This window comes from Chlorocebus sabaeus, chromosome 10 (genome assembly GCF_047675955.1).
Source record: "Chlorocebus sabaeus isolate Y175 chromosome 10, mChlSab1.0.hap1, whole genome shotgun sequence".
NCBI lineage: Eukaryota > Metazoa > Chordata > Mammalia > Primates > Cercopithecidae > Chlorocebus > Chlorocebus sabaeus.
This window is the reverse complement of record NC_132913.1, coordinates 85,058,332-85,074,961: the sequence shown is the minus strand read 5'-3', so window position 1 is coordinate 85,074,961 and position 16,630 is coordinate 85,058,332. Positions and strand designations below refer to the sequence as shown.

The following is a 16,630-nucleotide window of genomic DNA, read 5'->3' as shown; positions in this document are numbered from 1 at the left end:
AAACTGAAAACATCCTATTTTTATAATCTAAAAAAACTGCAAATAAAAGAACTGCATTTTAGCAAATTTTTCCAGTGACATTTTGAAAAAGGAAATAAGATATAGCCTTACCATTTCAATATAATTAATTTACTTTTCAATAATAGTGTCATATCATCCTTTATTACTCATTAGCATTTAATAATTGTATCTTTTATTTCTAGTTCCAATATTAGAATGAAATTTGTCTTCCTTAATTATGGAATCAGCAGGAATCATGAGATATGCTAACAGCAGAAAAACATCTGAGATATAAAAATTAGTTTTGCCTTTCAAAAAATAATTGACAACAGAAATTTCTATTTCCTGAAGTATTGTATTCCAATATGCAAGATAGTTCAGTTATCAAATCAGTAATAAAAACTAATATTCACTTAGTCTTATTTATAGAGCACTTTAACATGCATGATGTCACTAAATCTTTATGACTCTATGAGGAAGTATTGTAATTATCCCCACTCTAAAGTTGAGGAAACTGAGGTCTCCTGACATTAAGTGATTGTCCAAGATCATAAAGCTAGAAAGTACCGGCTCCATGACTCAACCTCTGACCTTTTCTCTCAATTTCTTGCTCTCTCTCCATGCTGTTCTGCCAGTTCATAAGCCTTTAATGTTTCTAATTAAGCCCACTTTCACCTAATTTAATGCAGACGGTTGCTCATAAACACCAATAAACAATTAACTGGGAACAAATATTTGAAATACATATGGCAGAAAGGGTTAATTACCTATCTTTAACATATGAGGAATCTTTACAAATTAAAAAAAAAGACAGAAAGAAAGAAAAAGACCAACAACTCAATGAAGTTAGGTGAGAAATACAACCAGAGAGTTTACAAAAAAATATATATATATATTGCTAATAGCTTTGAAACACTTGGGGGAAAAATGCTCAATCTCAATTAAATAACTGCTAGTAAAAATAAGATTTTTTTCCTTTTTTTTTTTGAGACCATGTCTCACTGTCACCCAGGCTGAAGTCGAGTGGCACAATCACAGCTCACTGCAGCTTCAACCTTCCAGGCTCAAACAATCCCCCTACTTCAGCCTCCCAAGTACCTGGGACCAGAGCCACACACCACCACACTTAGTTTTTGGTAGAGACAGGGTCTCACTTGTTGCCCAGGCTGGTCGCGAACTCCTGGGCTCAAGTGATCCTCAGCCTCCCAAAGTGCTGGGATTACAGGCGTGAGCAACTGAGCCAGGCCTTTTCCCTATCTTATTAACAAAACTTTTTAAATTGTTCACGTGCTTGTACATAGAGTGTGAAATAATAGACACTAGAGACTCGGAATGGTGGGAGGGAATGAGGGATGAGGAATTATTTAATGGATACAATGTACGTTATTTGGGTGATGGCTACACTAAAAGCCCAGATTTCACCACTACCAACATATCCATGTAACATAACTGTGCTTGTACCTCTTAAATTTATACATATCAATAATATTTTAAAATAAAATTAAAATTTTTCATATATTGAATTGACCATGGTGTAGGAAAAAGTTACTCTCATATACCATCAGTGGGGAATGCATATGTTAAAAATTTTTTGAGGGCAATTTTACAATATTTAGCAGAACTAAACACAGCCTTAAACACAGCAATTGCTCTCCTTGGAAAGTGTTATTTATTTTATTTATATGGGCAGAGAAAAAAAAAGATCATCATGTAAAAGATGTTCCTAAGAGCATCAGCTATTACAGCAAAATACTGAAGACAACTCAAATGTCCCCCCACCTTCAGAATTAACTGAATTTTGGGTACTTCATACAATAAAACACTACATTCCAATGTAAAACAGTATGCTTTTTTTAAAAAGCAGAATATATTGTAGTTTACTCCTCATTTGCCTATGAAAAATATACATAAAGATCACACCCAAAGATCTGAGATGGTATGTGCTTAATAAAATATGTCTGGAAAGATATGCAAGAAATTCCCCTTTAGAGACTGGAACTAAGGATGCAGGACTCTGGGGAATTACATTTAAGTTATTTTAAAATGTAATATTGTTGAAGTGTTTAATTGTTTGCATGCCTATACTCAACTTGGTTGATGTGAGGAGCTAATTAGATAAAATAATGTATGTTAAAGCAGTTTGCAAACTGAAGAGAATAACAGAATATACAAACAGAAGGCTTCCTGGATATTGCTTTATCACTAGCATTTCAGGAAGACTTTTGATTGATCCAGCACCTACTGCCCTGAGCTAAACCCAGTAAGCATAATTCCTCAAAAAATACTTTAAGATGGATTGAAGAATTCTCCATCAAAATGCAAACATCCACCAAGAGCTACCACTTTTAAATAGTGCTTTTCAAACTTCATCAAATAGCCCCTAGTGTCAAAGACACTGAGCTTGTTCCCCCAGGGACCTAGAAAATAGATCAAAAGGCCCTCACATTTTTAATATGTCCATACTCTTTCTGATAAGTTTTTTTCACAAACCTTCAAATAAACTGACAATCCAGGAAGATGCACTAGGTTTATTCTGAGGCCTAGCACCCAGGAACTGGGATGCACCCATTTGAGGAATTTTACTTTTTTTTTTTTTCTTTTTTTGAGACAGAGTCTCATTCTGTTGCCAGGCTGGAGCGCAATGGTGTGATCTCGGCTCACTGCAACCTCCACCTCCCTGATTCAAGCAATTCTCCTGCCTCAGCCTCCTAAGTAACTGGGACTACAGGCACGCACCACCACACCCAGCTAATTTTTGTATTTTTTGTAGAGACGAGGTTTCACAATATTGGTCAGGCTGGTCTTGAATTCCTGACCTCAAATGATCCGCCCGCCTTGGCCTCCCAAAGTGCTGGGATTACAGGCATGAGCCACTGCACCCAGCCAGAAATTTTACTTCAAAGGATATGTGTTGGCATCTTAGCAGAGGACACTTTAAATATGGGATGAAAGCTATGGAGAAAAAAAGGAAGTCAAAAAGAACTGGAATCAGATACTCTAATTTAATCTTCAAATTCACCGTTCTTTCAACAAGTTACTGAACTCCTACTTCGGCCATAGTCTCTTTCCCTCATGAAGTATAGTGGATACTGTACAAGTGCCCTCTACAGAGGTTTTAGCCAATGCATTTACTCGCCACTGATGATGCAGCAGAATACATCTTCCTCCACACCGTGGTCAGTTCAGCACATGGCCAAATTTTTTGTCTATTTAAAGGATCAGGGTGGAAATACATGTCAAGCCCTGAATTGAATATAATTAGATAGCGAGACAAAGGATGTCTTGGACATGAAGTTAGAAAGGGCCTATCTGAGAGAAAAATGTTTGAGCTGAAACCCAAACTGCGGGAAGGTGTGATGGTTAATTTTTGTGTCAACCTGACGGGACCGCGCAAGGGATGTCCAGATTAAACATCGTTCCTGGGTGTGTTTGTGAGGGTTTCCGGATGAAGTTAGCATTGGAATCAGTGGACTCGGTAAAATATATTGCCCTCCCCACTCTGGGCATCAGTCAATCCATTTTGAATAGAACAAAACATGGAAGAAAGAGGAATTTGTTCCCACTTCCCTGTTTCTTGTCTCACCACTTGAGCTGGGAAATCTCATTTTATCTTCTCTTGCCTTTGGACTGGGATTCACACCGTCAATTCCTCTAGCTCTCAGCCTTCAGACTCAGACTGAATTACACCACCAGCTGTCTTGGGTCTCCAGTTTGTAGACAGCACACTGTGGTCTCCATATTGGCATACTCTAATTCTCCATAATAAAATCTCCTTAAAAATATTTAAAAAACCAATTGATTCTCCTTCTATGGAGAACCCTGACTAATACAGAAATGGTTAGCCATGCAAAAATGAGAACGAATCTTCCAGAGCAAAAGTCTGAGGTAGTACATACTTGGTACATTCGCGGAACAGGAAGGTAGCCACTGTGGTTGGAGCATGAGAACCTGGGGACAAGGGGTAGATGATGAGTTTACAGAGGCAGGAGCCAAACCACGTCAGGCCTTATAGGCCAAATAAGAAGGTGACATTTATTTTTATTGCAATGGGAAGCTGTTGGAGGGCTTTAAGCAAAGGAACAATACAATCTCAATTTTTTTTTTTTTTTTTTTTTTTTTTTTAGGAAATCATTGTTTGTTATGCAGGCAATGATCTGTGGAAAGCAATACAAGAAGCAGGGAATCAATCAGGAGCCAACTGAAAGAATCCAGATGACAGACGATGGTGATTTGAATTGCAGATTTAATAGTAGTGATAGAAGGTTCTGATTTCAGGATGTATTTTAGAACTGTGGTATTGCTGCTAATTTGGATATGGGGAATGAAGGGAAAAAAAGGATTGGTGAATGAATCTCAGATTTTCAGAGTAAACTATCTGGTGGATAGTGATAGAATTTGCTAAGATAAGGAGGGGGGCCATGAAGAGTTTTTTTGAGAACATCGTGACTGAGATTCCTGGTTGACAGCCAAAATCACTTTCCACTTCTTCCTTAGTAACCAATTCACATTTTTATTCCAGCTAAAAGACTACATTTCCCAGTCTCCTACTGCTGCTACGTGAGGTTATGTCGCTAAGTTCTAGCCAATAAGAAACAAAATAGACGTATTGTACAGGACTTCTAGGACAACTGAAAGAGACAGAACTCAACTGGGAGCTAAACTTTTTGCCCCATGCCCCATCTTCCTTCCTGCTGTCTGGAATAAGGAAGATGGCTTGGAGCTCCAACATCCACTTTGAGGATAGAACTCATGTGCTAAGAATGGCAGATTAAAGAGTTTAAATGGAGCCTAAGTGGCTGGCCATTTCAGGGAGCAGATGTACCAGTGCTAGACTCTCTCTCTCTGGACTTCTTTTAAGTGGAATAAATTATTGTGTGTTTACAGTTATTTTGAGTCCTGACACAAAGATTTAAAGATAAATTGATATATATATTAAATATCCCAGTTAGATAGAACCCCCATTTTAAATATGAAAAAATTAGGGTCAGAGAAGTTACTTGCCAAAGTCAAACTACTTAAGATAGAGTCAAAATTTGAACTAATAGCAGTCTAACTCCAAAGTTCGTGTTTTGTTTTCATATGATACCATTCTGTACTTAAAACAAAGAAAAAAGGCACCAGAGTCAAATGTTCCCAGTAGCAAAATCCTATCTAGGACACGTTCTGCACATGATACCCAAAATAGCCCTACTCAACTTGATATAAGGAAGAATTATCTCCTATCTAAAAGTGTTACTATTTATATCATGTGAATATCACTTGCTTTACCTTTTCTAAAGGCAATACACTTTTTACTGTATTCACCTATCAATTCAGCCCTAGGTTTATTTCCATTGTATTAAAATGCTACTTATATTTATAGTTGCTCTTGCAACTAAATATATGCTGAACTTCATTCTGAAGTCCTCTCGTCATACTACTTTGGCAAGTATAATACATACTCCAACTCTAAGTCGGGACCTTCCCTTACATGACCCATTAATTATGCACCCTGTAGGAAAATAATGATAAGTTTTCCATAGCTCCCAGTACTTTATTGTAACAATCATTTCACAGTCTGTTGATGATTATTATCCCATGAGGCAGAGAGACAAATACTTTGTACAGTAAAAACTTTATGTATCTATAACTTCTTCCTCAGTCTACCAAGTCTATCTCCTATATAACAGAGAAAATCTAATTAGTAAGGCAAGTTTTATTTTTCATATCGTCAGGCTGACAACAGATTTAAACTTTAGGTGTTCCTAAGTAATCAAAAGGAAGGATTTTTTCCTTTTACTTTTTCATTTAAATATAATTACATACTGTGAAGTACATAGATCTTAAATGAACAGCTTGATAAAATTTTACAAAATGAGCACACCTGTGTAGCCACCACTCAACTCAAGATACAGAACATCTGCAGTATCTAGAATCCTCTCTCAAGCTCTGTGCAGTCATCACCTACTTCCCCATCAAGTTAACCATTATCCTGACTTCTGATTCCACAAATTCATTTTGCCTGTTTTTGAATCTGATGTAAATGGAGTAGTGTAATATATAATCTCTCACTTAACATTATGTCTGTAAAATACATCCATAATGTTGCAGGTAGCCATAGTTTATTATTTTTAATTACTGCATAGTATTCCACTTATCCATTCTGTTGTTAAAGGATATTTAGATTATTTGAAGTTTTATATCTGCTATACATAGTAAGTATACATATAGTATATATTTGCAGTTTTATATTTATTGTACACAATACTGCTTTTAACAGTCTTACCCAATACTTTTAGTGCATAAAGGAAAGTTTTTTACTTAGAATTTTTTATTCTTGTTTTTGTTTTATTTGTGGGTACAGACTATATTGCCTATACATTTGGGAGTAATACATTCAAAGTAAGCATGCATACTTCTTTGGCTAAAATATGTTATACCTAATTCAAAGCTCAACAAAACTCCCTTGAGTGCTTTAGCATTGTTAGGAAAATAATGAAAAGAAAAGAAAGAAGGAAAAGTGACTATTATAAAGGATAAAGAATGTTTAGAAAACATAATGCAAAGTGTAAATAAAGAGAAGCATCAAGTGTCAAGTCCTTCCCATAAATTTTTGAATTCCCATTAAGTTAGATGAACACGGTTTGGCCTTTAGGTTGTGCTATCTCCTAATACTAATATATTTCCTCAAGATGCACCCATAGGGTTGCATGTCTTTTTTTGCTTATCTTTGGCATGTACCTTAACTTCTTGGAACATGCTGGGGCTCCCTAGTGATACAGTGATTACATTTAATAGATAATGTTGCCCTTTAAAATTCCACACCACATTAGGATTCCCAATCTCTGGAAGCCTTGGCTCCTCCCCCTCCACTACCCTGAGAAATTATAGGTTAACAATTTTTAAAATGTTTTACATAGTTATAATTTGGGGTGGGGGGTGAGGTGCTTCATCTCTTACCTTTCCCAACCCACTCTCATTTGTTTATTCAAAATCATCATCTTGTTACCTAATGTATACAAGGTTCTATGTTAGGTGCCTGAGAGGTGAAAAAACATATAAATACAAAATATTTACAGATTAAATAACAACTATCTAAGATTTGCTTCCAGGTAATAAGGACAGTAAGAGGATGGGGCAGAATGGGACAGAATTGGCTATGAGTTGATGGATTGATCGTTGGAGCTGGGTGATAAATGCTTGAGGGTTCATATTATTGATCTGTCTGCTTCTGTGTGTGGTCAAAGTTATCTATAATATAAAGTTTTTTAAAACACACACCAAAAAAATGCATAAGAACAAACAGACTAATAAAAGCGCTAAACCATGCATTCAAATAGCATACTGAAGTTTAAAGGGGCCATAGCAGTTATGAATCCCAACCTTAGCATGAAAGGAGTAACTCTGAGGCCTAGAGGTTAAGTAAGTTGCCAAAGTCACATGGGCAGTTACAGAGGTGATACTAAAAACTAGCTCACTTATACACACACACACACGCGCGCGCGCGCGTGTGCACACAAGGCACTGTTCCTTCTTCCAGACAGACTGCTCCAGTGCAGAGAAGTATATGGCAAAAACCATGAAGCTAGTCCAAACTAGATGCGTAAGAATTCAAAAGAAACACCACCTGGGCCTGAAACCCATGGGCTCTTTCACAAACTATGCTCTGCTCACAAAACTAAGAGGGCTGTCCCCCTATAACAGAGATAAAAATCTGATTAGTGAAGCAAGAATTTTACATTAATTTGCAAGATTGTTTGGTTAACCTCCCAAAGTCGCACACTTGCCTTGCAAGGTGCTGAAACCGTCACACATTAGCAACAGAAACACTAGCAGCTGATTACCCCTTCACTTGTCAGTTAGATAAGAAAAGTGAGCATATACTATATGCCAAGAATTGTGTTAGGAGTTGGAGATACTACAGAGATAAGCACAGTGCCTGCCCTCAGGGAGCTCACAGGCTGCCAGAGAATTTTTTAACAATTCTGAAGGAGAACCACAGAGTCCCCTAGCAACCTAAATTCCCTACAGCTCTAAATTCAGATTGACTAACTTTTAAAAGGTACATTTCTGCACATTTAGACATTTTCAGATGGGCATAATTTTAAACCAGTAAACCAGCATAAGGTATGGTTTTATTCTAACTAGCAAATTGTCAGGCACTAATAAAGAGAAGGCAACTGCCTAAAAGAAGACAAAAACTGTCATGCATTGGTAAATGTTTGCTTTTGACCATGATGACTTTATTCTGAACATCTGTCCAGGTGATTCTTCCCATAATGGAGCTATATAAAGAACCTTCAGTGAGATTTCATCTTTTAAAAAAACAAAGAACTATAAATATTCCACTTTTCTTCTATACATAATGTTGTTTTTTCTAAACTCTAGATGTGCTAGATAAAATCCTAATGAAGCATATTCTCACTTCCATTTCTTTTGGAGTAGATTGCCTTTTTCCTTATAGTCTAGGAAAGGAAATTCATTTTGTTTTCTTTTGTTTTCCATTGTGTCTTAGAACACCTGAAGACAAGTAAAACTATAAAATTACTTAAAAAGTAAAAAAGCAGTTATCAAAATTAACTCTTTCAGAGTATCTCATTTTTACTTTTCACATAAAAATAGATGTCACCTCTGGTCAGCCTAAAAAATCACAGAAGTAATACAATCTGTACTCAGAACATTCAAACATATTTCTAAAAATTTCACTGTTGGGAAAATTTAGCAAGTTATAGTGGTTTACCCAACGTCCTTTGGCTGCCTCTATGAGGAAAAAAATAGAAGAGAAAAAGAGAGAGAGGGGAAAAAAATCTAATTTCATAATCATTAGATCACTTCTCTGCTCATACATAAGCATTGCCAAAAGTGATTTATAATATTAAAAAATGCTATTGATCTGGACATTCATAATTTTGTGGAGCTTTTATTTCTAAGGTTGGGCAATAATTCTCTACCTCATTATAAAACATTTATCCATTCCCACATTCAAATCCCCTGAGCTTTTATGCATTCTAATTCATTGCTAGGCTAGCAGTATGTGAAAACAAAATTGTTTGGAAGAAATATAATTGTTCCAAGTTAGCACACTGGCAAGTTTTGTTTTTTTTCTTTTAGACATTAAATATTAATTACCTTCACATTTATGATATTACTAAATACCTTGTTTCAGCCACTCTATCTTAATTAAACTGCAGAATTTAGTGGGATTAAAAATGGCTTCTGAAGACCTTAGGTAGAAAGATAAAGGCTAGCCCTCCAACAAGTTGAATATGAGTTTTGGCAAGGAGATTTGCCCATAACCAAAAAGGGTTGTTTGGAACAAATGGAAAGGAAGACTACCTGAATTTGCACAGCCCTTTATCCTGATCAAAATAATTAAACATTTAAAATTAGAAATTTACAGCCTCATGAATTAAAGAGACAACCCAAATCCATTAAATTTTCATCTGGGTCTTGTCTAAAGCATAAAGAAATCATAACATCCTAGAAGTCTACATATACCATAATGCCTTTTTAATCAATCAACTCTTTGTCTTAAGGCAAAAAAAAAAAATCCATTTTCTATCATCAAATTCCAGAACCAGCAAGCACAAGTTTAGTTACAGCACCACTGTAATTACAGCTTCAGACCAGCTCTGATACACAACAGAAATTGAATGTTTGTAAGGAAAGATAAGCATTTTAGGCATTTATGTTCTCTTTTATTTGCATTCCTTGCCAACTTCAAGCCCAAATAAAAATTCTAAATCCTTTGAACCTGAAAATTATTAGATTTGATGGTCAGATATCTGTGTATTATTAAGTAACAAGGCTCTCTGGGATCAAGAAAATAGTTCTATATAAAACCTAGTTATTAATCAGAAGACTAAGGCAATCTCAAAGGCAGCCTTAAGCCAGTCTCAAACTCAGACGCCTCCAGCAGTCAAACAGGTAAATAACCGCTTGGGCTAGGTGTGAGCACATGAAGTCATGGAAGGAGCTGCAGAAGGAAGCTGTGCCCCACGGGGAGGGAGACGACTGCCCCTCAGCTCCAGCCAGTTATTCCCATGTCTTCTGATTTCTCAAGACAATGCAGAAATGCAGATCCATATGTGAAATCTTCCTATTAAAATGTTGGCACAAACATTGTAAAAGCACTGCATGGGCCAAATAAAACATGTCTGTGGGCAGGCTTCAGCCAGCTGGCTGCCAGTTTGAGATCTCAGGGAAACTAGGGAGAAAGAACAGAGTAAAATATTTCCTTGACTCTCCCTCCCCCAACCCGATAATGCACAATCTTGGAGACCACTGTGAGAACCTAGTTAAACGAGGATGAAAAAATGGTGTGGAAACTTCAATTTGATCCTAAGGTAGACACTACTTTTCTATCATACTTTCATGTTCAATGAGGTTTGTATACACACACACACATGCACACACACACAGTTTTTCACAGATCCAGGATCACAGATAATTTCTGGAGCACTTTCATTCCTCATTGACTTGAGGAATATCTTGCTTGTGTATCCTAGAAAATGGAAATCCTTTTAAAATACTTTCATATTCCAAAAGATAGGCTGACCTTAATCACAGTTGACCTTGTTCTTAACAAAAAGCAAAATGTACATAGCATTTTATTCTTGGGGAAGCAAATTGTTCTTGGGGATATGAAGTAACCAATTCAAAATCCAGTAAGCTCATTTTCAGTGACAAGTCAAATGCTTGCTGCTACCAGGCCACCCTTGCTTTATTCCTTATTCAATCTGTGATGTAGTACAAGCAAAGTGTGATAACTGAAGAAAAATAAATAGAATGTCCAAACTTCTGATCTAAGCACAGCTTTAATCACGGAGAAGGTTATTTCTCATTGTCTGTTTGCAGGACAAGGCAACATAGTAGAGAGGGAAATAAAAGTTTTGCATCTCAAGAATAAAGTTCTCTATGCAAACATTTTAATAACATAGGTATCATTTTATTGCATTCCCAGAAATACAGGCTCCTTTCATCTTTGTTACCATATACATAGGCATATTTTACAGGCTTGTTATATTTCCCAACTATTTACCCACTATCTCTAACACACACACACTACAAATTGGTTTAATCAATGGTTCTTAACTGTTGAGAACCTGATAAAAAGTGTAGGACCTACTTACTCCTGAAAAAGGGCTTTGATTTACTACATTTGCACACAATTTTAAGAGGTTTCAGGACTCCCTGAAGATATCCATCCAAAGGCCCTAATTCAAGAACTCTACTACAAAACTACTGTAATTTCATTTTTATTTCATTTACTCTAACCTCCCAAAACATTTAGTTTAGGATTTGCTCTAAAAAATTAAGGCAGTGGACTTGCGTTCATTTCCTTTCTTACTGACATATATTTAAGCAATTGTTTATATTTTAGAATTACCATCGTTTTAAACCAGTCAGGCCTGGGCAGATCATTAGGCTACTAATTGGCTAAGAATAGTTTACCATTCACTTGGTAAAATATATGACTTCTTTTTATTTCTGGACCATAAGTGCCTTTTCCTTTCCATCATTAGGTTATTACAAATGTTAAGATGATGTGGAAAAGTGGCAGAGTATGACAGTATCATTTCCAGGAGATATTTCCCATAGCTACCCTATAATATGGGCCAATATTTTACATTTTACACAATTTTAATGGTATAATTAACTTTAAAAGCCCTTATAAACACAGGCCCCTCATGCTGCTTCCTTTATCACTAATGTTCTGCTGTCTCCCACTTGAACTTTCATTTATTTTCCCAGGCATTCCTCCCAAAAAGAAGAGAAAAGATCTAAGGCATTTTCTCCATATTACCTAATAACTCATCAGCAATTATAAAATATTTTAGAGAACCACCTTAGTGGATGTCATTACAGATGCCAGGATATGTCTATCAGGAAATGCAAAATACCATTTCTGCATAAAGGTTTTGATGCTATTATATTTTCTTTCTGTAACTGAATTTCATTGCTGAAATTTGGTTAGGCCTGACCTCTGTTTACAAACAAGGGATCCTCTATTGAACCTCACATAAAGAATAAGATGATGCACACATCACATCTGAAAAACAAAAATGTCAACCTTGAAAAGTGGGCTATGTTGGCATTAGTATTGTACATGGGATTTTGCTTCCTTAGAGCTTTACACTCATCTAAATGCCTATAAATAAAATCTATAGCATAACCTATTTTTAAAAATTAATACCATCAACAGGCTGTATGCAGCTCAACTGAATTTATTTGTAAATGGATTTTGATATGCATGACTTGATGATGTTAGAATTCAGCTAAAATAAAATATCTGAACAACCTCAAGCCTAACAGCTCAGCACTTTAGATTCACTGACAAAGAAGGCAAGTGTAGTATTAAAGTGAAGAACTCACTTCCACCAAAAATAGCCCCCTCTAAAAACAATCCCGCAATAATCTTAACGAACAGGCTACTATGCTGCTGGACCCTGGAAATAAAACAAGGTAGCATGAGATGTCCTCTCTTCAAGGAGTTTACCATTTGGCTGCCATCTCTGGAAATTCAATCTGTTCTTTCAATTTCCAAAAAAAAAAAAAAGTTCTCTAAGAATATAAAGTTTCTTAAAATTAGGAGGTCAAAATATCATGAGGGCAAAAATGTAGGAAATCTAACTCACCTATCTAGTTTTACATAAAATAAAATGCATCCCTGTATATTTCAGATTTGATTCCGGCATCCCCTCCTTCAAAAGACCTTCCAAATGCTTCTTTCCTAAGAAACTGGTTACCAGTCTCTCCTCTGGGCCAATATTTTCCACAAAACGCTGTGGGATTCTCTATTATTTCACTCATCACATTTGTATTATAGTAATATTCCTAGCTTCATCTCCTGCAGAGGCTGGCACAATACCCAATGCTCAGAAATGTTTGTTGAATCAGTGAGTAACTCCCCTCAATGTGCTTAACCATACTTCTTAGATACAAATGTAAATTTCATCTACAAAAATGTATTTATGGTTAGTGCCTATTCGTGTTCATGGAAATCTTTTCTCTGGGAGTCCAAGATTTGGGGAAATTCTGAGTTATCTATGACTGTAGCAGTGTTATACAGTCAGACAGCACACCGGAATGCTAAAGGAACTACATTTCAATTCCAGGCTCAGCCAAACATTTACTCTCCCTGTGTCTCCTTTCCTTATCTGAACAATAGAGACTGCAATACCAGCCTGTCTCACACATCTGCTGTGAACAAGAACTAATAAAATTTATCAACCATCTAGAAAATATTTAAATGACTTGGAAATTTTATCACAATAGAGACAAAACAAATGGTAGCAGTTTTACCATTTTTTTAAGCCTAATACATCCTTGGAAACCATGACAGTAAAGCAGACCATATTTCCCTGAGGAAATAATAGGAAGATTGGGTGTTACGGCGGGATCAAAGAGTAGATATCAAATAAATATGACTTCTGTAGTAATTATTTAGCTTTTTATACTGAAGTATATCACGCACACAGCAAAGTACACAAAACATAAAGGAAGCTCAATGCGGTCTTTTTAAAAGTGAGTACACCTTACTAGCCATCAACCAGGTCAACAAATAGATCATTTTGAGTACCGCAGATGTTCCCTCGTGCCTTTCCCAATCACTACCCTCTTCCTCCTTTCAAAAGCAACAAACATCCTAAATTCCTAACTGTATTATAATTTCCTAACTCTCCTTACCCCATCTATAGTTTAGTTATATCTATTTTTGAACTTTATATAAATACATTCATACGGTTTGGTTTTTTTTTTTCTTGAGATGGAGTGTCCCTCTGTCACCCAGGCTGGAGTACAGTGGTGCAATCTTGGCTCACTGCAACCTCCACCTCCTGGATTCAAGTGATCCTCCTGCCTCAGGCTCCTGAGCAGCTGGGACTACAGGTGTGCACCACCACACCCACCCAGCTAATTTTTGTACTTTTAGTGGAGATGGAGTTTCACCACATTGGCCAGGCTGGTCTCAAAATCCTGACATCAAATGACCCGCCCACCTCAGCCTCCTACAGTGCTGGGATTACAAGTATAAGCCATTGCGCCTGGCCTGAGTATATGTATTATTTTGTATCTGGTTTCTTTCATTCAATATTATGGCTGTGAGATTTATCCATGTTGTTGAACATGGCTATAGTTCACTCATTTTCATCACTGCATAGTATTTCATTAGGTAAACTATTATTTATCTATCCTACAATTAAAGAACATTTTGGTTGTTTTGACTATTATAAATTTAAATACATAAAAGTACACTCCAAACTCTAGAAAACAAGCATAAATATAAGAAATGCTACCAATGCATAAGAAACCTTAGTGTACCATATGCAAATTGAATCACAACACAACATTATGCTACATGACACAAAAATCTAACTATTAAATCATAAACAATCTAAATCTAAAACACCTGTGTATGTGTATGAAACTTAATATTTATGCTTTTTCATCTTTTAAAATTTCAAATAAAGTGTTTATTTGCTTACTTTTAAATAGTTTGGAGGACTTGGGCTTCTTTTTAAAGAAATCTATCAAGGTTAGTGTAAACAGATAATTCTGTCAGTATATTTTCCTGCAATAAGCAGTAAATTTTTAAAAATAATTTCATTATAAAAAACAAATTTTTAGCAATGGCTATCTCTGGATGATGAGATTATTAATTATTTTTATTTTCTTTTTGTTTACATATTCCAAAGCTTCTAAACTAAAACTATTATAATTTTTAAAGTTACTTTTTTCTATAACGAAAATAATTTCATCAGCCTTCAAATTGCAATATTCAAAAATAATCTAAAGAAAATAGAATATACATCAAGTAAGTTGATATTAACAAAGTGGGAAAATTTGAAATACCAGAAAGGACTTGTGGCTACATATTTACTATGGAAATGTGACTACATACCATTGAGACTGGAATCAGTCATTATTTTGACAAGTAGCTATTTCCCAGAGCAAGTGCTATAAAATGAAAAATTTGTAAGTAACATTTCATAAGGTTGCTTTGAAATTATATTTTGGTTAAAGAACCATTCTAAATACTATTGATAATACTGTGTTACTAAAGTCAACATCAACAAGTATTAAAATTATTTCCTTTAAGAAGAAAAGCTATCAGTGAACAGCTGAGTGTGGAGGTGAAATGAACTACACTGGGTTACCAACAAAAAATAAGCAAACAAACAAGTAGCAATGCTGAGCCTTGTCCAAAATGTTTTGCATCGCAATCTAAGCTCAGATTGTGGTGTGCTAAAAATCTGGCAAAGATTGAGACATCAATGTCAGGACTTTTTTAAGATTTTCCTATTGGAGGAAGGTGGCCTGATGTATTGGTGAGGCACAGAGACGATAAAGTCAGAATGTCTGAATCTAAATGTTCTAATCCCCACCCCCAGCTTTGGCTGTATGACACTGTAGACCGTATGGATGTATGCGTTGTGACTCATAAGTCCCAGGGATAGCCACAAATAAGGGTTCCATTATTTGCATGTGTATAAAACTCAGCCAGATGGATGGGGGTAGCAAAGCCAACGTGCTTGCTACTTTGCAGAAGCCAATTATAGCATGGCTGTGAGCAGACACAGCCCAGAAGAACCTCTCCCAGCAAGAAAGTTCCCCACCACAAAGAGTAAGAACCTGCCCAGCACAGCTTGATGACAGTCTCTCAGCAGGGTCCATGCTATTCCTCTACTGGCCACAGGCACTGGACTCTCTGCTGGCTCTGTAACCTATGCAACCACCAGAGAGGAAAAGAGCACTCCATGCCTGCAGGTTCCACTTAGAAGTTAAGATACTGGGGCTTTTTACCCCCACCCCAAAGGAACATGTGTTTGTGATATGTGTATTAATAGAAAGTTTTTTGAATAATGTTACAGTAAACAATTTGTATTGAATAAACAAACATGTTGAATAACTATATTGTAAAAATGAGCAATTTAGAAACCTTCCCTACATTAATCTTTCGAAGCCAGTGGAGTGACTACAACATAGTGTGCAGTAAATCTTAGACCCTTGTTAACTCTGACAAACTTTGAACAAGGTACTTAATCTCTCTGTGCTTCAGTTTTCTCATCAGGAAAATGAGGTAATAGTAATAGTTCTCAGTATGCCATGATGATCAAATGAGATCATAGATGTAAGAACTTCGGATTGTGCTAATGCCTACTAAGAGCCTAATCAATGTGGGTTATTATACAAATAATTTTACTCAGCTTGTCATCCTGTAGTTATTGTCTTCTTTCCTAATATAAGAAATCTTTTACTCAAGCTAATCTTCCTGGAATTTTAAACAAACAATAATAATATAATTATAATTGTAATCACAAAAATATCTAATTGACAATTTATTGTGGACCAAGCCCTTTATAAAGCTTACCCAATCTAATTCTCTCAATCATCCAATAAAGTGGGTATCATGATCTTTGTCATCATTGCCCCCATTTGTCAGAAGGGAAAAATGAAGCTTAGAGAAGTTCAATAACTTGCCTATGATCACAGTCTAGTAAATGGTAGAGCTGAATACGGTCATGGATCTGTGACATAGCCCTTAACCATTAGGGCACAGTGCCTCCCAGCAAGGGATGCCAATCATACGTTTGACATAAAACTTATGGTTGGCATTGATGCCTACAGTTAATGGGGAAAACAGAGATTA

The 16,630-nt window shown here is 36.1% G+C and overlaps 1 protein-coding gene across 2 annotated transcripts in view; it reads right to left on the bottom strand.

The window, feature by feature from the left end:
• The window catches only part of PLCL1 (phospholipase C like 1 (inactive)), a 355,161-nt gene that overhangs the window by 267,051 nt on the left and 71,480 nt on the right, over positions 1 to 16,630 (bottom strand). Inside the window, exon 1 of one of the 2 annotated variants that reach the window (XM_073019895.1) lies at positions 3,897 to 14,678. The exons of the other annotated variant lie outside the window; for it this stretch is intronic. Coding sequence (XP_072875996.1) covers positions 3,897 to 3,905 — 9 coding nt within the window. The 5' untranslated portion in view covers positions 3,906 to 14,678. Of the gene's footprint in view, positions 1 to 3,896; positions 14,679 to 16,630 lie in introns of those variants that run through there. 2 annotated transcript variants of the gene reach the window in all.